Below are 23536 nucleotides of genomic sequence, written 5' to 3' on the forward strand. Positions count from 1 at the left end.
GAACCACATTTGCTATTTTGTTGTTCACTCGCCCAGTATGGAGAGATCCTTTTGGAGCTCCTCACAGTCTGTTTTGAATTTCACTACCCTCAATAGTTTAGTGTCATCTGCAAATTTGTCCACTTCACTGCTTACCCCCAACTTTTCGATCATTTATGAACAAGTTAAAGAGCACTGATCCCAGTACAGATCCCTGGGGGACTCCACTTCTTACTTCTATCCACTGTGAAAACTGCCCATTTATTCCCACCCTCTGTTTCCTGTCCTTCAACCAGTTACCAATCCACACATGGATCTGTCCCATAACTGCTAAGTTTACTCAAAAGCCTTTGAGGGAGAACTTTGTCAAAAGATTTTTGGAAGTCCAGCTATACTATATAAACTGGATCACCTTTATCAACATGCCTGTTGACACTCTCAAAAAATCCCAAACATTTATTGAGGCAAGACTTGCCATTTCTGGTTCTCCTTCAGAAGCCATGCTCATTCTCCTTCAGCAAGAGAGAAGCCATGCTGGTTCTCCTTCGGCCTTTTCTTCTATATGTTCAACTATTTTGCTCTTAAATATACTTTACGTCAGTCTAGCCAGCACAGAAGTTAAGGTAATAGGCCTGTAATTTTCCCAGATCCCAGTTCTTCAGCCTCCAAGCCTGAGAAGCTCAGTTCTGGAGTGGGCATACAGTCAGTATCCTCCGCCATGAAGACAGATGCAAAGAACTCATTCAGCTTCTCTGCAATGTCCTTATCCTCCTTAAACATCCATCCTAGGATTTTTAAAATCTTAGGATTTTACCCAACAAACAAGCCTGCTGGGTAATTGCACTTCAAAAGTATCAAGAGAGCTATTTATTATATGTGCACCACAGTAGCACGCCTGGGAATAAATGAGCAGGCCCGTCTTCTAGATCCATTACAACAGAATAATATGAAGGGAAAACATTAAGATAAAATGAATAATAAGTCTGGTAAGTAATAATTTGAAGGAACTATAAAGGCTATGTACAGTCGCTTATCAGCAGTAAGATACCCTTCCCAAACTAATGATTCTAAAGACTGGTTCACCCTTCATTTATGTGGTTGTCTTCAACTGTTTTCTTACACTAATTGTGCATGTAGGCTATTTGAGTTAATTGTGGGACCAAAAGCAGCACGCACACACCAATTAGTTCAATCATACAAATGTTCAGAGATTAAACTCATCTGCCATAAACTCATTGGCGGACATTCATACTCGCACTGTGCTAGTGCAGCAGCACCGAATTGTGCCCTAATGCTGCACCATCATGCAAGTGGGGAAGGGGTGATTTTTAATTATTTCCCCTTCCCTCTGAAGCCCACTGTGCCTCTGAAAAGTATGTCCCTGAGGGCAGTGTGACCCTTGTCTGAAACTTTGGAGAGCTGCTACCAGTCAGTGTAGATGGACCTGAGCTAGATCTGAACTAGATGGACCAATGACCTGACTCAGTATATCAGCTTTGTATGTTGGCTTTGGTGGAGGGCAGTATTTTCAGCAGGTAGGAATTGTGCAAATTAGTATCATTGCTCAGTGCTTATCTCATCCTGAAGAGCAAGTAACCACAGTTGTATATGAAGGAAATGGGAAAGAGTCTGTAGTGTTCATTCTGCATATAGCCACTGTTGCAGTTGAGGCCTCTCTCCGCTGGTGTTTTGGAAGGGAATACAGTACTCTGAATCACTATGTAGCTGTCGTCTGGATGTTCAAAATGGTTGCCACCTAGAGTGCTCTGAGCCTAGGACCTGTAGCTGTTGAGAAGGTAAGTGGAATAGCAATCCTATTAGCTACCCCAAGGAAGCAGTTCTCACTCATCCTGTCAGATCATAGAAATCTGTATTGGTCTGTATGTGATGTCTTGCCCAGAGGCTAAACTATTTATCTGCTCCAGCAGAATTCAAGTGTCTGGCGCTTCATGTTAAGGCAAGAAAGATTTATTCTTCATAGTCTTTAGCTTAAATGTATTACACCAGGCTTCCCTCTTTCGAAACAGACAAGGCTTCTGGTATTTTTCAGTGAAGATTTTGTCTGCTTTGCATGACCACTTTTAGGATGGGGAGAGCTTTTAGGAGAGGAGAGCTGGTCTTGTGGTAGCAAGCATTGTCCCCATAGCTAAGCAGGGTCTGCCCTGGTTGTGTATGAATGGGAGACTTGATGTGTGAGAACTGCAAGATATTCCCCTCAGGGGATGGAGCCACTGTGGGAAGAACAGAAGGTTTCAAGATCCCTCCCTGGCTTCTCCAAGATAGGGCTGAGAGAGATTCCTGCCTGCAACCTTGGAGAAGCCGCTGCCAGTCTGTAAAGACAATACTGAGCTAGATAGACCAATGGTCTGACTCAGTATATATACATAGCTTCCTATGTTCCTATGATGTTTGTACCCAAAGTTAATTCTCAAAGGCCTGCAGGTATTGCTCACCATTCTCCCCCCAATCCCTGCATCAGAGTATCTTTTGAGCAAACATTATTGGCATGAACTAAGAAAATCTGGTGAAGATAATACTGCTAGGCCATTCAGCCATGAAAATGTTTACACACGCGCACGCGCGCGCGCACACACACCATGAAAAGCTGCAACTTTTAATTTTGTAAAATATAGTATGGCACACACAAAAGTAAGTCTAGAAAAAAATAAAAATTATGTTTGGCTAAACAAGCAGCTTTAGAAGGTATCATGTAAGCAGTGAAATGGCCAAATTTTCAGATGACACTAAACTATTTAGGGTAGTGAAATCCAAAACAGATTGTGAGGTGCTCCAAAAGGATTTCTCCAAACTGGGTGAGTGGGCAACAAAATGGCAAATGTGGTTTAATGTAAGCAAGTGTAAAGTGATGCATATTGGGGCACAAAAACCCAACTTCACATATACACTGATGTGGTCTGAGCTGTCAGTGACTGACCAGGAGAGAGATCTTGGCATCATGGTGGGCAGCTTGTTGAAAGTGTCAACTCAGTGCACAGCAGCTGTGAAAAATCCCATGCTAGGGATCATTAAGAAGGGGGTTGAAAATAAAAATGCTAATATTATAAGCCCTTTATGCAAATCTATGGTGTGGCCACATTTGGAATACTGCATACAGTTTGGTGGCTATAGGCCACTTCCAGCCTCAGAAAGGCAAGATGTCTCTCAATGCCAGCTGCAGGGCAGCAACAGCAGGAAAGAGGGCATGCCCACACCTGTTGCCTGGGGGCTTCTGAGAGGCATCTGGTGGGCCACTGTGGGAAACAGGATGCTGGACTAGATAGGCCTTGAGCCTGATCCAACAGGGCTGTTCTTATGTTCGCAGAGAAGCCAAGGTGGCATTTTGCTACTTTTGACATTTTTGTTCCCTACTCTGTATATGTGCCTGCCTGTCTGTCTGTTGGTGGGGAGAGGAGAGGAACTGGTACAAATAATAGATCCATGCCATTCCAGGGGTCAAGCTGTGCCTTGTGGAAGACATAATGCCACCCTCCAGCCATTTGTTCCAGCTGAAGAGCCCCGCCCCTCCAACTGCCACCACAGAGCAGCCAGGGACCATCTTGCTCTAAGGGGAGGAGAGAGGAAGTGAGACTAAGGCCCATGTAAAAATGTAAATCTGTGGCTGGATGTATTGTCTTTTTAAAAAGTTTTTTGTAAACCTCTTTGGAAGGTTCACCTGAGAAGCGGAATATAAATGCGAAAATGAATGGATAGATAAATTAAATAAAATTAATAAATAATGTTTCATTAGTGGTGCCATTATGTGATTGGAGGGACAGTGAAAGGATAGAAAGAGATCACATCTAATCTCTCTGTGGTTGCTTAGAAACTAATCACAAGGTGGGCTGTAAGCACACAGAGAAGCAACCTTCTGTAGGATCTGGCCAGTGGAAAGTCCTGCTGACCCTCCACAAAAATGAGGGCTATGTGTGGTAATGCTGGGCTATGTTTCTGAGATAAAATATTACCTTTTTTCCCACTGATCTCGACTTTTAAATTTTACCTTTCCTGTAGTGTGTGACAGGCCTAGAATCTTTGAATTTTGCAGGCAAGACTTGTGCTGTTTTCTTGCAATACTCTACAACAACAACACAGACAGTTGCAGGCAAGACTTGTGCTGTTTTCTTGCAATACTCTACAACAACAACACAGACAGTTGTGGGTTGTGCCTAAACCAAAGGATTGTCTGCCCCATGGCCCACAAGCAACGTTGCAAAATTGCATCATTTGGTTTCATTATAGACTGCATTTACTTCTTTCATATTAAGAAATGGTGTTTAATTGCAATTGGTACTCTCAAAGAGAGGCAGCTGAGCATGGCAGACATTTTGTGAGTGGAACATCTTGTCTTGGTACATGGCCCTGAAGTGCTGTGATCCATTCAGTCTCACTGTTCTCTGGTTCAGTGAAAGATGGAAGGCTGTAATTTTGGAAATTATCCTCAGGACAGAGTATCAGGATCCTCGGCAGATACAAAACCAGCCATTTTAGTGGAGCTGTGTCAATTTTCATCAGCTGCTCATCATGAATGTAGAAGGTGCAGTCTGAGTGAATTTTCAAGACCATTTTACAGCTTGAGTGCAGGATAAATTGATTTCACACTTCTGCAGCAACTCTATTGGAATCATTTCAATTACAGAAAGGCTCAATTAATGCTAATACATTTCATTAATGCAGAAATAAATTTCAGACTTCTGGTTTGGATTTTTCCCTTAGGCAACTGCAAACATGTATTCATTATGCCCTTCCTCCCCTCCTTGTTTTCTCCTTTGATAAATCACCATTTCTGCCCTTGACACTTCTGTAACTTTAATGACATTTTCTCTTCTAATGCAAACCAGGCGGGGTGGGGGTGGGGTGGAACAGCAACAGCTTCTAGCTCCTATAGCTGTATTTTGTTATGCCTGGCATAGTACACTGGAAATTAATCTAGGAGTAGCATGTTCAAAGAGGTATTTATTGTTTCGTGTTGGATTAGAAACACAATCACATTAAAAGCATCTCAACTCTGCCTGTCCCTTTCACCCCCTTTAGGATAGTTTAAAGAGGTATACCAATAATGTGTGTGGTCATTAGACAGCTATATCCTGTTAAAGAATTTACCTTGTTGAGAATATTTGAAAAGTCACTCCATAGATATCTTGGTCAGGTTATTAGCTCTAGCTTTCAATGAGGTGATAAGCCTGTGTCAGGGCTGTATTCACGTCAGAATGCAGGTGGGAAAGCACAAGTTTGAATGACTCTCCATGGAAAAATCCTCCCACATTGAGAACTGGGGCTCTCTCTAGCATAGAGAAAGATTCTAGTCTAGCATTTTCCCCAATCTGCTAGATTCCTGTGGGCAGGGGACTCTTCTGTATGGAGGAGGAGGATTCCGTTCTGCAAATTCCTACCACCAGTCTGCAGCCCAGACCCAGAGTGACTGCTGCCTTAGTGAAAGCTCCCATGTGGATGGTGGTGTGTGCTTTATTTCTAAGCTGGATGTAGGAGTAGCATGTGGGGGTTGCCAACCCTCCAGGACTGGTTTGGAGTCTCCAGGAATCGGCATCACTCTCCAGGTGACTATTGAAAGCCATCCAGGAGATTTTAATGACTTGACACTGAGGGGGGGGGGATTGTCTATGTGGTGATGGGCGGCCGGGGGGGGTGGATCTCCAGGAATAGCTTCTTCAGTTAGAGTTGGCAACCCTAGTTGTATGTCCACTTGGTAAGATTATCAGGCTCCGGCCCTTTTCTTGGTCACCCATGTAGGCCAAAATCAGTTGCATGGGGTTGTATAGTGGAGTCACTGCTGGGAGAGTCAACAAAGAAAAGAGCTGCCCCCCTCTCCCTGCCACCCAGACAATCTGTGGGGAACCACCCAGAGCACCCCCAGGACCGAGAGACCCTGACATGGAGCTCAGCCTTGCTTGTTTTCAGGAAGGCTTATTTACTAATGTCAGCTGATGTATCAAAATAGGAAACCTCATACAAAAGTGGCATTCAGGGAGGAGGAGGAGGAGGAGCATTGTTCCCAAATGACCACATTGTTTCTTTGGTAATTCTGTGCCAGCTTATACTATTGCTGTACAAGCCCACATTGTCTGATTTTTATTTAGTTGTGTTTATTTCATTGTGCATCTCTATTAGATGTTTCTCATGGGCCAGCCATCCCGAGACACCCTGCTGTGTTGTGGTGTGACCAGTGAAGGCATTTTCAACAATAAACAAGGTATTGTGTGCTTTGGAAGAAGCATTGGCAATGGCAAGGCTCAGATGGCTTGGAATTGCTTCAATGTTTTCTTCTTATCGGATTGTGTAGAGTTGCAGTAACTTCAAAGGAAGAGACCAACTTAGTTTTTTTGTAAAAGATAAAGTGATGAAACAGGGCCATACTTCATGCTGTGTTTAATGTGAGAGCCAGTCTGCTGTGTCTGGACCCCTGAATAAGAGGTGAGACAGCATCAGAAGGATTTAAACTCGGGTCACAACTATATTGATCAAACTTTATGCTGGTGTAATGGTTAGAGTAGCCCCCTAATGGCACAGCGAGAAATGACTTGACTAGCAAGTCAGAGGTTGATGGTTCGAATCCCTGCTGGCATGTTTCCCAGACTATGGGAAACACCTATATCGGGCAGCAGCGATATAGGAAGATGCTGAAAGGCATCATCGTGTACTGTGCAGGAGATGGCAATGGTAAACCCCTCCTGTATTCTACCAAAGACAACCACAGGGCACTGTGGTCGCCAGGAGTCAACACCGACTCAATGGCACACTTTACCTTCTGATGGTTAGAGTGTCGGATTAGGGCTGGGGAGATCAAAGTTCAAATCCCCATTCAGACATGAAGCTCATTGGATAACTTTGGACCAGTCATTTATCTTAGTCTGAACTACCTCATAGTGTCGTCGTGTGGATACAAATAACCATGTACTTCCCTGAGCCCCTTGGAGAAAGAATGGAGATATAGCCAAGCATGAGGAGAGGAAGGGGGGAGAAAATGACATAGCACCAGCAAATTAGAACTAAAAGTGTGGGGGGGTGGGGGGAAGGACCCAGAGAGGCAAGTAAGCAGAAGATACTTTGATTAATGTTATTTACTTAAGTTGCCTCTGAAGAAGAGGATCTCATGCTTGAAACGTGCCAGGCAATATTCAATCAACTAATTTATGAAAACTCTTCAGCACCTTTGGGAATTTCCCACCCTGCTTTCTTCAGATATAAACATTAGCCCTGGTCAGTTTAGTTTTCTTTCTACTAGGGAGATCATCCATATGTGGGGGGTGCATTCCTTCTGGGGAAACAGCAGCAATGTGGGGCACTTGGGACTGGGACCGGGACCCTGGTGGGGGCAAAGGGTCACAGCCTCCAGCGTCCTGAACCCAATACAGATCCACCCTCCCAATACCTACTATTGACTAAAGAAAAACTAAGCCCATTGGGGCTCATGCTACATTAATTAACAGCAACATAGTCCAACACTCCAACATTAAATGTCATGTGTAAATTGGACTTTTAATTAGTAGTTCCTGAAAGAGGGTCTGCTGTGGTCATGTGTGTACAAATGAACATGGGGAGGGGCGATGAGGCCTGGGATTGTGCCTACTTCCACAACTACTCAACATTCAAATCCCATTTGCACACCTGAATGTGTACAATTCTGCTGCTCTGTGCACATTATTATTATTTATTAAAAATATTTATACCCCGCCCCTCCAGCTCAATACTGCTTGGGATGGCTTACAACAATAAGATAGACACAGATACAAGTAATAATTTTTTAAAGTCAGATTAAAAACAATTATTAGGTTCAAATTAAAACCAAAAATTATAAAAAGCTAAAGAAGCTGAAGAACCTACCAGATAAAACAAAATAATAATGATATTAAAAAGCCTCTTTTAAAAGGTGTGTTTTAAGATGTCCACTGAGGGAGGAAGCATGGTGAAGTTCTTCAGGGAGGGCGTTCCAAAGATGAGGGGCCACAACCGAAAAGGCCCTGTCTCTAGTCCCCGCCAACCGGATCTCTGTTAGTGGCGGGGTCATGAGCAGGCCCTGAAATGATGATTGGAGGGCCCTGGCAGATTCATATGGGTGAATGCAGTCCGACAGGTACCCCGGCCCCAAGCCGTGTAGGGCTTTAAAGGTCAATACCAGCACCTTGAATCTAGCCTGGAAGCGGACCGGTAGCCAATGAAGCTGACGCAGGATGGGTGTAATACTCATGAAGTGAGTATTAGCTGTATCTCCCATTTTTGCAGGGCATGGACCACATATAGCAAGCCAGTGCATACAACAGAGCTGTCCAATTGTGGCCCTCCAACTGTGTTTGGCCTACAACTCCCATCCTCCCAGGCTCCTGGGAGTTGTAGACTAAAAACAGCTGGAGGAGCATATTTGGCCACGTGTAGAGGTTGGCAGCAGGGCCAACAAACACAATCCCAAAGCTCTCCGTCATGCTTTCATTCATACTTCCTTGGGGTTTGGCATTCTGCGACGTCTCCTCCCCCTCCCTTCCAGAAGCTTGGCCCGTTCATATCATAGGCTCAGGGCTGGCCTTCAGGTGAGCTGGGTGGTTGCCCTGGGCATCTCCCTGAAGATGCTGAGCTAGGTAGCTCACTGTTTGTTGAGTGGACTATAGTAACCTCAGGATGGGGGACAGGTGCCAAAGGCATTCCTTGCCCAGGGTGCTCTTCCTTTTAGAGCCAGCCCTGCATAGGCTCATAGAAGAATAGAGTTGAAAGGTCTTCTTGTCCAACCCCCTTCTCTAAGCAGAAAACTGCTACAGCATCCTCGACAGTGGGCTGTCCAGTCTCTGTCTGAAAACCTCTAGAATGAAAGAGGACAGCGATACATGTTAACAGCATATCCATTAGCCCAATGAGAGAAATAGCAGTGCTTTAGCAGAATACTTGTTGCAGACCCACCCCTGCTATCTTCTGACAAGAAGAGTGGAGGCCGAAGAGCAAACTCCCCTAAAAGAATTCTGGGGAAGTGCCATGGAAGCCTAACTCAGCCAGGGAAGTGAGAGATGGGGATGAGATGCATCTGGGGATAAAATTTCAGGAGAAGCACAGTTTGAGTATATGGCTCCAATGGAGCTCTCAGAGAAGATGTAGAGTTAACACTAGGCCCATTCTCGCGTTATATTCAACAGTCGTATGACAACTGTACAGTGTACACAGGTACAGATATATACACAGGTACAGTCATTCACAATGTGAATGACAGTGGCGGTCAGTCAGAAAGGGCAAGGGGGGCTGTGCCCACCACCACCAATAAAAGGACAGAAAAGAAACAGAAAACACTCTGTGGGTAGTTTAAAAAACAACAACTTAGTGTCCAACCAGCCAAGGAGAAAAGAGGCAGAATATTTGCTTGTTCTAATTGGATGGCTTAAAAAACAGTTGGGCCAGAGAAACTGGAGTTTCTCCATTGGGAAATTCAGAGTGTTTGGAGAGGGAGACGAGTGAAGTCAACACAACAGATTCCTGAGAGATAGCCCTGAGAGACAGAGGCCTGGCCTAGAAGGAGAAGTCAAGAGAGTTGGCTGGAAAGAGTCTTGGAAGCCAGAGAAGCAAGTCTGCTGGAGAGAATCAGAGCTGAAGGTTGAAGAAGACAGAGTCCTAGAAGTCAGTCTGCTGGAGGGGGAAATTCAGCTGAAATCACTAAGAAGAAAAAGAAGAGCCAGGCTGGATTGAGCCCCAGATACTATGCTGTAATCAGAACCACCCAGCAAGCCAGAAGCTGACAAGGAATCACAGAGGACTCTGTCTCTGAGTAGGGACCAGCATAGAGTCAGGCAGTAGATGTGTTTTTTCCAGTTTTTATTTTTACTGACCTTCTCTGTTTATAACTGTTTTGAATTTCTTGTGGGGGGGGGGGTTTGCTGCAAAAGTAATGTTTTAATTGAACCAATTTTTCTAAAAGTAAGTTTTCTTGTGATTTTTTTTTAAACAGAGGCTTGTTGATTGTCTCCACCCCACGCTTATAAGCCTTTCCACACTACTGAACTTTTGGGGGGGGCGTTTGAGGGGCTGTTGTAGTGGACCCAGCCACTCCAAAAGTCCACTTGGTGGCAGCACTAAAAAGGAGGAATAGAGGGCTGTTCCTCCACAGTGGTGGCAGAGGTGGAATCTGTCGCCTGTGGTAGTGTGGTGGGATAGTTGTTCCTCCACACAAGCCAAGAAGCCAGGAGATTGCAAGCCAATCAGAAGCCAGTGCCAGAAAGCCAATCAGCAAGGGAAAAACGGGCTCCAAAATGGTGCTAGAAATGTCAAAATGTTTTGATCGAGACAGGGATCTTTTGTTCTGAGCTCAAAACGAGCCCTTTATTTAAAGGGTGTTCTGTTTTAAGCTTGAAACATGGCCTATTTCAAGTTGAAATGTTTTGACGTAGAAACATTGTACACAACCCTACTATTTCCCCCACCTGGAGGCTTTACAGACAGGGTTTCTACCCTGAATCTCCCTCAGAAGAGAGTGTGTGCATTCATATACCAGTCAAACTTACCCCGAAGTCCCTTTGAGATCCTTGGACCCACTCCACACACAAATCGGGCTTTGTCTTGTGAATTCTAGCTTATCTCGAGGTATTTCTGGGTTTTTAAAATGCTGGTTTTAAGCTACTTTTTCTGAAAATGCCAGAGCAAATAGAGAGAGGCACTGATGTAGAATCATTAGCATGATAAGAGGGGTACTCTCTTTAGAAATGCAGATGTAGCCATGTGAATTTTCGAAAACAAAAGCCAAGAGCAGAGGGGCTGCTTCCCTCAGTGCCATGAGTGTGATTCGAAGTGGCTTCACTCAGCATTTATCCCACAGCATGAAGCCATGTGTGAATAACTCCCAGGTGGAAAGAGATTTGTTTTATTGCTTGCTAAGATTCCACCCTGGATTGGATTCGTATCATGGAGGGAAAGAGTCGGGCAAGTTGTCACCAAGCCACCACTGTCAAGCAGTGTGGGGAATGACAAGATAAATAGTATTATTTGGCACTGGATGACCAAAGCCCCATTAACAGAATAATCGTAGAACTGGAACAGTTGCAGTTCCTGGGAAAGGATAAAAATAACAGCTGGGCTTATTTTGGTTCCTCTAGCATTATGTGCTCTCTTTATCCACCTCTGATTCTACTTGGGTCTGTGTTATGTCTTTTTTTGTGAACTGCCTTGAATGTAGGAGAAGTGGCATACAGATGTTTCAAATGATAAATGCAGCTGTAACTGTCAATCTGCCATCAAGGCTCTACACACAATCCGTCTGTAGAGCCAAAATGAGGTCTGCAAGGAGAGCAGTTTTGACCCGTTCTCCCCGCAGACCATCAGGCAGTACTCTTTGGCTGGCCAGATTTGCCACCCAGACGATTACCGGCTCCGTCACGCAGCCGGTTGAGGTGGTGGGGATTGGAGGCCTCCCGGCTCCCGGAAGTCCCATAAGGCACCACGCGAGTGCATGGTGCCTTGTGGGGAACCCCCGATGCTGGGAGGCTTGTTGGAGCCCTCCCTACAACAAGCCTCCCAGCATTGGGGGCTACTTATGAATCACTGCAGCACGGAGCTGCACGCTGCGGCGACACACAATCTTTTAACCCAGTTTTCGGGCACTCTTGCACCTGAAACCTGGGTTAAGCGGTGGGCTTCATAAGCAGGCGTGCTGCCGAGCCACCACCAGGAGCTGCATGGCTCCGGTTGCTGCACATGAGCAGCAGGAACCGGGCTGGGCTCCCTTAACCCAGTTCCTGCTGCTCGTGAGAATCGCCTCATCACGTTATAGAGATGGTGGGTCTACAGCAGGGGCAGGTGTTAGGTAGTTGGGGAGCTCCTGGGCTTATTAGGTAGCTACTGGGAGCTCCCAGACTTATCTGAAGTAGTTCTCCAGGTGTTTAGGCTTTCTTCTTCCTTCCTTTCCTTCCAGCCAATACTGAAAATCGGATTGGCTGGCTAAGAGGGGGCATGGCCATTTTTCACTCTCTCTCTTCAAGTGATCAAGATTGCTTTAACTTTCTCTCCCATTAACCTCTCTCCAATTCTCCTTCTAACCTTACACACACACACACACACATGGCCTCCCTTGCTCGCCTCCTATCCTGCAGCAAAATTCTCCTGTAATTCAGGCATTTTTATTTTAAAATCCTTTATCCTGTTGGCACACATTTTTGTACAAGCTTCCATTTTGTGACTGTCTCTACCTCTCCAAGCTGCTGTTTTGTGCAGGTAGTTCCCAAGGCTCTGGCAAAAAAAAAAATAGTTAACAGAAGCTTTATGTCTGCCTACCCATGGTGTACAGAAAACCATTTTCTGCATACTATTGATGTGCAGAGTCCATATAATTTCAAAATCTGAAAAGAGGTGACTGTGTTCACATAAGGTGCTTGAGGCTGTTGCGGTTGTTTTATTCGAGCAAAATCACTTTCCCAAAAGCAAGAAGCTGTGGCTGAAGCTGATAACATTTGCAATATAATGGACATAGTGTGACCGTATGGCAACTTGGAGGTTGCATAGCTTTTAAAGTGATGTTGCAAAGTTGCCTTGATCTAATCATCACTGCCGTTTTGTCTGTGTTTTACAGTTGTATAACTACTATGTAAGTAGTGCTCATTTCTCTCTAGGAGAGGATTGCTGGTCTTGTGGTAGCAAGCATGACTTGTCCCCTTAGCTAAGCAGGGTCTGCCTTGGTTGCACATGAATGGGAGACTAGAAGTGTGAGCTCTGTAAGATATTCCCCTCAGGGGATAGAGTAGGGATGTGCATCCCTCCGAACCTGTCTGGATGGGCACGGGGGGGGGTTGTAGCTTTAAGGGCGGGGGGTAGTACTTAACCCCCCCCCCCGCCGCTCTTCCCCCTCCGGCGCTGTAGTTTTAGTAAATGTTTCTGGGGCGGCAGTGTTCCCTCTGCCGCCCCTGGCCCCGTCGTTAGCCCTGCAGAGCTCCAGTAGCCTATACGCATGCGTTCGTTGTGGCACGCATGCGCACTTGCCGCCGCCTGGGTGTGCTGGGTGTGTGCCTCTCAAAAGAAAAGATGAAACAGTATTGCTCATGGTAGCTCATAAGTTCAGCTCTTGTGCTACGGTACCATGGTTCTCCAAAAAGTCAGATTTTTCTGTGTTAACAAATGTGATTATGTAAGCGTGTGCGGTGCGGGGAAAATGCACCGATGGATGAAGAAGATGTGTGCGTCCCCTGTAAAGAGTGAGTGGGCCAAATGTGGCAATCCCAGATTAAACACTCCATCTGGAAGTGCTATAGCATTTCCATATGGCCACCTCTATGACTCTATGAGCCCAAGAGCAATCAACAACACAAATACTTGTGTGCTGTGCCAAAGCTTGGCAGAGCTTAACTTTCAGTGCCCAAGTAGCCATTTTGGAAGGGATTTCTTCTGAGTCCCTCCTGAAAGGCGAGCCACCCCTCATAAGAAGTTGCTTTTCATGCTGACAAAAGTACCATGCAACCTTCCCCCCTCTTTTGACAAGCACTTGGCCAAGGGAAGGGGGAGATTGCCTGGCGCCCCAGACTGCAGGTTGCCTCCTATATAGGGATGTGTGGAAACGGTCTGGCGGTCCACAGTCTGACGGTTCGGTCTGGGGGTTTGCGGGTTCGTGATCAAACTGACCCCCCCCCCCAGGTTCCATCCGGACAGGAACCGAACTGCCGGTCCGGCAGGTCCATGAACTTTTTTTTAAAAATTAAAATTAAAAGTAACTACCTGTAGCCCCTTCGGGGGGCTTGCTGTGGCCGTGGAGGGGGGGTCCGCGAGGGTTCCCTCTCCCCCCACTGACCTCCCTCATTACCACTGCGGCTGGGTAAAGGTAGTCCTTTTTGCCCTTTTGGGCCTCTGTAAAGCAAGCAGCGCCATTTCAGCTGCCGTGCATGCACAAATGCCGCCGCCGCTCGCTTCATGAAGGCCCTAAAGGGCCAAAAAGGCTACCTTTATCCGGCCGTGGCAGTGATGAGGGAGGCTGGGTGAGGGTTCGATGGGGGCTGGACCAAACTGGCCTGGTTCCGTTCGAGATGACCTCGAACCGAACTGGGCCAGACGGTTCTGTGCACACCCCTATTTCACAAGTATCACAGAGGAGTGCCTTGGCCATCATGTCTTACTATTATGCCAAGGGAGGGCGATATGTCCCAGTGGCTTTGAAACTATTTGAGGCAAAAGTAGTGGCACAGCTGCTATACGGTGCTCAATTGGGCCTTTACTCCAACCTTAGCTGGATAAAGACAATACAATCTAAGTTTCTAAGATCAATTATGCAAGCCCCAAAATGCATCTCCAGTACAGCATTAAGACTGGAATTGGGAGTCATGCAAGCGGAAACCTGAGTGTGGATTACTACCCTTAACTACTGGTTGAAGGTGGTATTCTCACCAATGGGCCTGGCCCCACTGATGCTTGAAGACAGTTTTCAGACGCAGTGGAAGTCAGCTGTTAAAGAAAAGCTCGTCGCTTGTGGCTTTCCACCTGAAGTGCTGTAATCCATGGGCCATGAGCAAGCAAAAAAGGCTGTTAAACAAAGAATGTTGGACATGGAATGGTGACAGGAGTTAAGCAAGGCCCCCAAATGACTAAAATTATGGAGACATGCCTTGAGCACCAAGCCAGCTGATTACTGTCAAGCCCTAATAGTTCTCAAATATCTCAGAGCATTTGCGTTGGCCCGCTTTGATGTGCTGCCCTCAGCAGTGCTATATGGTAGATATGGTGGGACTTCCTACTCTGAACACTACTGCCCTTGTAGTACGCAGGCCATAGAAGATGTGGGTCATGTTTTATTATATTGCAACTTTTACAGGGATTCGCACGAATCACTAATTTTACCCTTGATTAAGGATCTACCAGGCAGAGATGAAGCACACGTTTTATTTCTTTTATCAGATCATCAAGCCCACCTTACCCATAACGTGGCTAAATTTGGTTTACTAGCAATGAATATACCACAACAACTAATGACCACTGTAGTGGAATAATTTATCCTTCCACTGTCGTAAAGCTATGCTGTTGTTATACTGTATGTGTATGACATTGTGTTTTTTTCTTCATACTTCTTTATTGGTCGAAGACTGCAATAAAGTTTATCTATCTATCTTGCCCTTCATTCCTTAAACCCTGGCACTCTCCTGGTTCCTGGCCTGAAGACTCACTGGCTGACATCCAGACTAGCATGGTGCTCATGCAGTGAGATAAGCTGCACTCTTTTAAGTAGTTTGCAGAGCTGCACAAACTTGCACATTGCTCCACAAGGTTGCATAGTCACTAGTGCAACCACTAGTGCACTAGACTAGGACTAGGGAGACCCGAGTTCAAATCCCCATTCAGCTATGATACTTGCTGGGTGACTCTGGGCCAGTCACTTCTCTCTCAGCCTAACCTACTTCACAGGGTTGTTGTGAGGAGAAACTTAAGTATGTAGTACACCTCTCTGGGCTCCTTGGAGGAAGAGCGGGATATAAAATGTAATAAATAAATAAATAATGTAGGACCTTCTCTGGGAGATCTGAAGTTGCGCAATACATTGTGCAACATGCTGTGCAATGCACTGGAGTGAAATGCTGCAACGTCTTCTGCTAGACGTTCCTCTCTACACAGCATCTCTGTATTATATCCTTAAACTAGTGCAAAAACATCTCACTAGCACAACACTACTGTCAGTGTAGGCCACTGGACCTACTTTGGGAGGAAATGCTCTTTTATCAGTTGATCAGGGAAGACAACTGGTACATTGGGGAAATGCTGCATAACTAGGAACATAGGAAACTGCCATATACTGAGTCAGACCATTGGTCCATCTAGCTCAGTATTGTCTTCACAGACTGGCAGCGGCTTCTCCAAGGTTGCAGGCAGGAATCTCTCTCAGCCCTATCTTGGAGAAGCCAGGGAGGGAACTTGAAACCTTCTGCTCTTCCCAGAGCGGGAATTTCTTGTTTCTTATTATCATTTCTTATCTCTTTATCATTTCTTATCTCTTTATTATCATTTCTTGTTTATTATGTTGCTGCTATTTTCTGTTAGCCGTTTTTGGGTTCTCTACTACATAGTTTATGCCTTGGTACAGAATTACATGTACCCTAGAAATTGTCCTGGATATCCATTTGATGGATTAAGTAACAACATGGGGTTTTATGCAAAAGTTTGTAAAATGCTTAAGTTGGGCAGCTCCTATCAGCCTGTATAATATGATATTTCTTTAACCTACGTTCTGTATTGCTATGAATTATAGGATAGTAACATCTATGATTTTCTTGGAAACAAAAATTTGTTTCGATTATGTTTTTGCCCAAATAAGTGTTTACAAAGATGTTATATTCTATCCAGTAATATTTTAAGCTTTGTCTTTTAGAAGTTTGTGCTACGGGGATCCTGTAGAGACAATGTGGTGGGTGGAGTCAGAAAGAAAAAGGAGGGAAAGGAGAAAGAGTAGAGATGTGCATTAATGGGATTTTGCTATTTGATTTGAGCTTGAATCTAATTGCAGAAACCTTGAATTAATTCATCGAAACAGCAGCCATTGCCAGCTGTTTCAACAAATCAATTCAAGTGATTTGGGTATAGGGAACAATGGGGAACTCAAAACACCCCATGGTTCCCCATGGATAGGTCCTAGGGACACCAAAGTGGGTTGGGTGGTAGGGCATGATGGGTGTTACCTACCACCCAAATCACAAACAAAATGGGCAAGCAAATTATTTTTTAAAAATTTTTTACCTCCCCCCCACAAAAAGAACCCCAATAGGATCCTAAGGGGTTTTGAGGGAAAGGTTTTTGTGGGTTTTTTTAAAAAGAAAACCACCTGCCTGCCCATCTCTTTTGTGGATTGGGAGATAGGTAGCACCCATCACGCCGTACCACCCAACCCACTTTGGTGTCCCTAAGACCTAGCCATGGAGAACAATGGAGTGTTCCGAGTTTCCCCATTGTTACCTATAGCTAAATAAACTGCATTCACAGAGTACACATGGCAAGTTTTGCATTTCAATTTGCAATTTTGCATCCCTGCCTTGCAAATCATTCAGATTAGAAGCACACAGTTAAAGGAATCTGTCCCTCCCATCAAAGAACACACGTTTTTTCAATGGCCAAAAAGATCACTTTCAATGTGGCTAGGATTTGCTATATTGTTTGTATTATATGCTATAGTCTTATGTAATGTTTTTTGTTGTACAGTCTGATCTATGATCGTAATAAAGTTTATCTATCTATCTCAATGACCAAAAAAGAACCACTGACCCAGAATCTCCTGCCAGTCACAGCGCCTGCACTTCAGTCACATCATTGGCACAGGTTGCTCTCTCACACACAATTATGACTCCAGCATTGCAACAGCTGCCACAGCAGCACCCTTAGCAGCAAGCATAGCCTTAAGCTCAACTAGAACAACATCTTCAGCCACATTTTGACTGAATATACCTTGCAATGCAGATTGTAGAGCAGTCAAGAGCAGTGAGTGAAGCACAAGTTAGTTTCAAGGCCAGACCTGTAGCTCATCTCACAGTAATCACCAAGAAAATATTACACACACATACACAGTGTGGCTGAGCTGCCACGCCATCCATTTCTCTCCAGAACACCATCTCACAAACAGACCAAACCACAACTCAAGGAAGGAAGGAAGGCACCCAAGTTCTGCCTTTGTCAATCTGAGATCTAGAAAAAACAGATAATCAATAATACAGTAGTAGTAGCACAGCATATTGTACTCAGTGCTGAGAAAAGAAAACCACAAAAATTAAACCTTCCTTAATTCCTTCCTTCCTCTTCTCCTGATGTATCATCTTCAAGGGCACACAAAGGTCTCTCTCTGCCTCCCCTCCCCAGGCCCTTTGAATTTTTTTTGAAATTCATTCCTTTTTGTTCCCGTTCCTTCCCTTCCCGCTCCCAGCCACACAGGGTGCACAGCTGCTCATGACAATACTAGATTTGTATGATAGTATGTCAGTCAAGAAGCAAGGAGATCTTGAGCCAATCGAAAGCCAGTGCCAGAAAACCAATCAGCAAGTGGGGGAAGCACACCAGAATGGCATTCAAATCTGTCGAATCTATCCAAGCTTGAATTGGGGTCATTTGATTCGAACTCAAATCAGGCCCTTTATTTTAAGGGTGTTTCGAGTTTGAATCACTCGAAACGGCCTGATTCAGGCTTGAACAGATTCAATCTCAAATCTGTTTGCACATCTCTAAGAAAGAGGTAAGGGAGTTGTTTCTGAATAAAGTCTTACTTAAACCTACATAAGATTTCTTTGTGTTCATGAAGGAAGCAGATATAAAACATAAGACATTTGAATGGCATGCTAAACTTTCAATGTTTTACCATGCAACCAAACAAGATAAGGAAAAGAAAATTCTTTTAGCTTCATGCAACAAGTCACAGTTTACAGACAGAAGTCAACACAGAGGAGCCTCCTAACATAAAAATGAAATCCATACTATGGAGAATGCCTACTGTTATGGGAAAATACATTTCTTTATATCTATATCTATGTTGAAAAGTGAACAAAATGCTTTTAAGATGATACTGGTTTTTTAAAAATGGGAGACTTAAGAATTAAATGTGTCGGATTTTCTGTTGCTCAACTGTCTGTCCTATCTTAACTGTTTGTTGGTATACACATATACATGGTCCTGCAATTATGCAGTCTCACTTTTTAAAGTTTTCTCTTCGCTGTTATGTCAACATGCAGACTTTATCCTCATTGGGATGGGAAATGTATTTAATCTGCCAAGTAAATCCGTTTGTCTCAGATGTAAGAGTACTAAATGTGTGCTATATTACTATAGCAAAATACATTTCAATTTACAGCACAGTATGAAGAAAATGTCATTTATTTTGCTAATTAACCACTGAATATATGTGACAGGTTTATAAAGTGTTGGAAAGAGCAATTTAATTTAATTGCCGTGCCCCGCCTCCCTGCATTTCTAGTATGAGCCAAATGCATACTCACAGAATATATGAAATTAGTACAGTTTGTTTCTGCCTGTTACTCACTTTACATCTTGGAACAATTGCAGTGCATTACTTGAGGCACTTCCACATACACTTGAGTAAGTTTCAGTCAAGCTGGCCACAGAGCACATCAGCATCTGAATGACAGAGAATAGATTCTGTTGTGTAGAACACCATACCAATGCCAAACAACTCTCCAAACTTTGGTGCTCTAGGGTGGCTCTAGCATTGGTTCTGTCATTGGTATATGTTATCTTTTAACGAGCAGAAAATAATCCCTAAGGCTTTGTGGATGCCTAAATTCAGGTCATGCATTTTCAAGGTGGGAGAGGGGTGGTGGTCACCTCTTAACTACATTAATACATAAAGCCAGTTAAGATTGCATTATTCATTTTCTATATTCCACTGAAACCTCATCAAGAAAGTACACTTATAAGGGATGTGACTGAAAACTGGCAAAGGGTAATCACACATTACCCCACTGGATTTAATGCTGTGTCTAAGACAGGTATTTTGCAGAAACTCATCCTTAATTAAATGACTTATTAAAAATGGAACATGTAAGGCTTATCATACCTATTTTCATATTGTGTGTCTCAAGGCCTGTGCATTTTCCACAGCTTTTGCTTAAAACCCTGTGGGCCTTTGCCCAAAACCCTGTCAAAAAACAACTAAATGATTCTTTTTTTAATAAAGTCCTTGACAGTCATTGCTAATTTCCCACTCTCCTGTGTTTAATGCAAAGTAATTGGCAATGGGCAGGCAAGAAGATCCTAGATTTAATGAAATGCTTACGTTCTAATGTAAAGACAGGCTAAATTCGGGTAGATTGGATTTGCATAGCATATGACTCCTGTCAAAGTGGTCTGCTTCAACACAAACTCATCTCACCATTCTACCCACAATTAATTCAGTATACATTTCCACTTTGGCCATCAGAGGCTGATCAGCAATCTAGATGCACAATGAAGCATAACATTTGCCAACACAAATCTGCTAGAGTCCCTAGTTCAGTTTCTCAGGCCCACTACTCACAGGCCTGCCATAGATTGAGGTTGGATCAGTGGGAGCTAGAGACAGGGCCTTTTCAGTTGTGGCCACTCAGCTTCAGAATGCTCTCCCAGAAGAGCTTTGCCATGCTCCCTCTTTCAAGATCTTCCCCAAAAAACCAAACCCTCGGACCCATATTTTTAGAGAGACTTTTTAGTGGTTGTTTCCTGCAGTCTGTGTCTGGTGGATTTTAAGATTTTTAAAGTTTAACATTTTAAACATGTAGATTTGGTCTTAATTAGGCCTTGTTTTTGTTTTGTTTTTTAAAAAAGATTAATTTTTTAAATGTGGTTTTGTCTTATGGTTTTGCTGTTCTTGTAAGCCGCTCTGAGCAGCATTGTACTGGAGGAGCAGGATATAAATATTTTAAATAAATAAGAGAGATAACTATTTGATCACACACCAGATTTACTCAAACCACATCCATGTCATATGAATAAGCCCTTAAAGTACTGAAGAATCATTGCCCCAACCCAGAAGGAGCTGAGACTGCTTTTTCATCCTTCCCCCCACCCTTTCCTGTTAAGTTCTGTTGTCAACATTTAGAATACTCTCCTTGGTTTCCCCTGTCCAGGTTCTAAATTAGCTCTCCACATACTTCTGCCAGTCTGCCTAAGTAATGGCCAAAGCTTCTAGTATCTGGCACTGCATGTTTATTCTTTGAACTACAGAGCTCTGTATTGGATTTGCGTCTTGCTGGTTTACAGCCTAGCCATGGAACTGAGAACAGCAAGCAAAATGATTACCATACAGTTCATTCAAGGCCACAGTCAGGTAGGGAAGCAAGTAGTTTGTCAGTGTGAGAAGGAAGACTCTCATTTCTCCCGTAATCATAAAGAACCAGAGCTTGTCAGTGGTTTCCTTCATTGTTATATCTTTTGATATAATTGATATAAAATTGTATGTAGTGATTACGGTCTCCATTTTACAAGGGTTAGGGGTCAGGGAGAGTTGCCTCCACGGAGGCAGTCAGTGTGAATATGGATTCCTGCCTTTCCCCCGCATGGGGGCTCATAGAGGTTTCAGGAGAAGATTTCAGTTGGGGGGATGATACTGGGGGGAGGGCAGGGTCAGCCATTGTAATATACTATCCGTGAATCAGTTCTGTTCTTTAGACTTTTGCCCTAGTGGGGATCCTGTAGAGCAGGGCAGCTCAACTTCGGCCCTCCTGAAGATGTTGGCCTGCAATTCCCATAATCTCTGGCTACTGACTATTGTGGCTAGGGATTATGGGAGTTTTAGTCCACAAACAGCTGAGAGGCCAAAGTTGAGCAGGCCTGCTGTAGAGAGTGAGGAGTGGAGTCAGAAGGGGGGAGGGATAGAGGAGAAAGGAGAAGAGTAAAATGGAGTTGTTTCTCAATAAAGTTTTGGATTAAACCAATGCCAAGTGTCATGTATTTAAAAGGGAAACAGACACAAAACCCTGCTCTCCCAGGGATGCGCCCCTAAGCCAGTTTGGCCTCCCTGTATGACAGTCCACATTTTCAGGGGGGCTAATGTTGTGCAGTCCTGTTCTACAAGCCAAACTTGACCTCTACCACTGATCTGTGCTTCTTTTCCTTTCAGCTAAGTTCTAGAGACAGCATTGAACTAGATGGAAACATTCGTCGTAGTTGCTCATGTAGTGTCAAAATGACAGTTTTAGTTGCATGCTACTATTTTAACCTTTGTACGCAATGTTCTAGAGGGATCCATAACCAGTTTCTCAGTCATCCAGCATTTCAAATCTTGTGTTGTATTGTAACAAAATCTTGTCATGCAGATGTGATTTTCTTTTTCCTCCCCAGGTTTCCCCACCATGTTTGGGAAGAAAAAGAAAAAGCTTGAAATTTCTGGTCCCTCAAATTTTGAACACAGAGTGCACACTGGATTTGATCACAGAGAACAGAAATTCACAGGACTACCTCAACAGTGGCAGAGTTTACTAGCGGACACAGCAAACCGGCCGAAGCCTATGGTGGACCCTTCATGCATCACACCCATCCAACTTGCTCCTATGAAGGTATTGCTCAAACCTTTTAACTCCATCTGATCTTAACAGTTCCTCTTTTCCTACAGTGCTAACATTTTACTTAGTCTACAGATGTTCCTCATCTCCAATGCAAATCAATTTGACTCTAAGAGAAACAGACTGTCACCATGAGGTAGCAACTTCTTACAGGAGTGGAAGCTCCAGGGCAACAACAACAACAACAAAATTTATATACCGCTTTTCAACAAAAGTTTCCAAAGCAGTTTTTACAGAGAAAGAAAAAATAAATAAGTAAGTAAGTAAGTAAGTAAGATGGCTCCCTGTCCCCAAAGGGCTCACAATCTAAAAAGGAACATAAGACAGACACCAGCAACAGACACTGGAGGGATGCTGTGCTGGGGATGGATAGGGCCAGTTGCTCTCCCCCTGCTAAATAAAGAGAATCTCCACATTAAAAAGGTGCCTCTTTGCCCAGTTAGCAGGGCACACACAGAATGCCACCAAGGAGTGCTATTACCACATGCCCATTCTCTTTTGCTCATGAATCTTTGATCGGGATGTGCACTCCCTTGCGGGGCAGGGAGGGGTACCTTTAAAATGCAGGTAAGGATCTCCTTACCTGTTCACCCCGCCCCGCCACTTCCTCCGCCTGCTTCTCCCCCTCTGGCACTCATTTTTAAAACAGCCATGCGGGGCTGCAGCGTGCTTCCTGCAGCCCCGCGCAGAGTCAGCATGCACATGGCTGGGGTGCATGTGTGCCAGCCATTTGCACAGTCAGCAACACAATGGGTGCATATGCACCCTGGCCATGTGCCTACCTCACTACGTAGGGCGGCAGGAAGCATCGCTGTAGCCCTGTGCTGCTGTTTCTAAAATGAGTGCCAGCAGGGGGAAAGAGGTGGGGTGGGGGCGAGCACGTAAGGAGCTGCTTACCTGAATCTTAAAGGTACCCCTCCTTGCCTGTCGAGCTGGCTCAAATGCCAGCATTCGAACTTATTTGGCACTTGAAAAAGGAAGCGCTGAAGAGGCTCATGCTCATCCCTAATCATTGAGGGAGCCTGTGTATGCAAGAGCTCCAGAGACCACTGAAAGTGCACACAGGACTCCGAATCAGGACACAGTAACCATCCCAAGCACAGCCGCTTGACATCGTACTACTAAGCAATGTTCAATTACAATCAATGTGATTTACGAAGTCTGGCAGATTTGATTTCCAGTACAGCGATTGCAGTTCCAGTGGTGCAAACGATTGTCCCAAACCAGTTATCTCGAATCAGCAGTTTCTCCAGACTTTCTATCAAGTTTACTTTATGTCAGAGAGAAAACAAACAAGCAGCAGCTGGACATGCAAATTCTTGTGCAGGCTAATCAGGGATTAAGAACAGGGATGTGCATCAGACAACACATCCCACTGAAAAGCAACGAACAGCATCTGCATTTGGTAGGGCATCCAGTTGCATAGATGTATGGACAGCATCTATATTTGGATGTGCATTCTAGTGCACATCTGATTTACACCTGCAGCTCCTAAAAGAAAGCATATCCAGAACACTCTGTGCGTTTCCCTGATATTTGATACCTTGAGAGCAGAAAAGCCAAGAACTCTAGGGAAATGA

At 44.3% G+C, this 23536-nt stretch overlaps 1 protein-coding gene across 6 annotated transcripts in view; it reads left to right on the forward strand.

Annotated features, from left to right (window-relative positions):
- The window catches only part of PAK5 (p21 (RAC1) activated kinase 5), a 160369-nt gene that overhangs the window by 61912 nt on the left and 74921 nt on the right, over positions 1 to 23536 (forward strand). For 3 of the 6 annotated variants that reach the window (XM_053284709.1, XM_053284710.1, XM_053284711.1), the window contains 2 exons: positions 6106 to 6187; positions 21736 to 21950. In XM_053284709.1, coding sequence (XP_053140684.1) covers positions 6106 to 6187; positions 21736 to 21950 — 297 coding nt within the window. Of the gene's footprint in view, positions 1 to 5505; positions 5535 to 6105; positions 6188 to 21735; positions 21951 to 23536 lie in introns of those variants that run through there. The other 3 variants (XM_053284708.1, XM_053284714.1, XM_053284713.1) reach the window with 2 other exon arrangements.

Source organism: Hemicordylus capensis, chromosome 1, assembly GCF_027244095.1.
Source record: "Hemicordylus capensis ecotype Gifberg chromosome 1, rHemCap1.1.pri, whole genome shotgun sequence".
Classification (NCBI taxonomy): Eukaryota; Metazoa; Chordata; class Lepidosauria; order Squamata; family Cordylidae; genus Hemicordylus; species Hemicordylus capensis.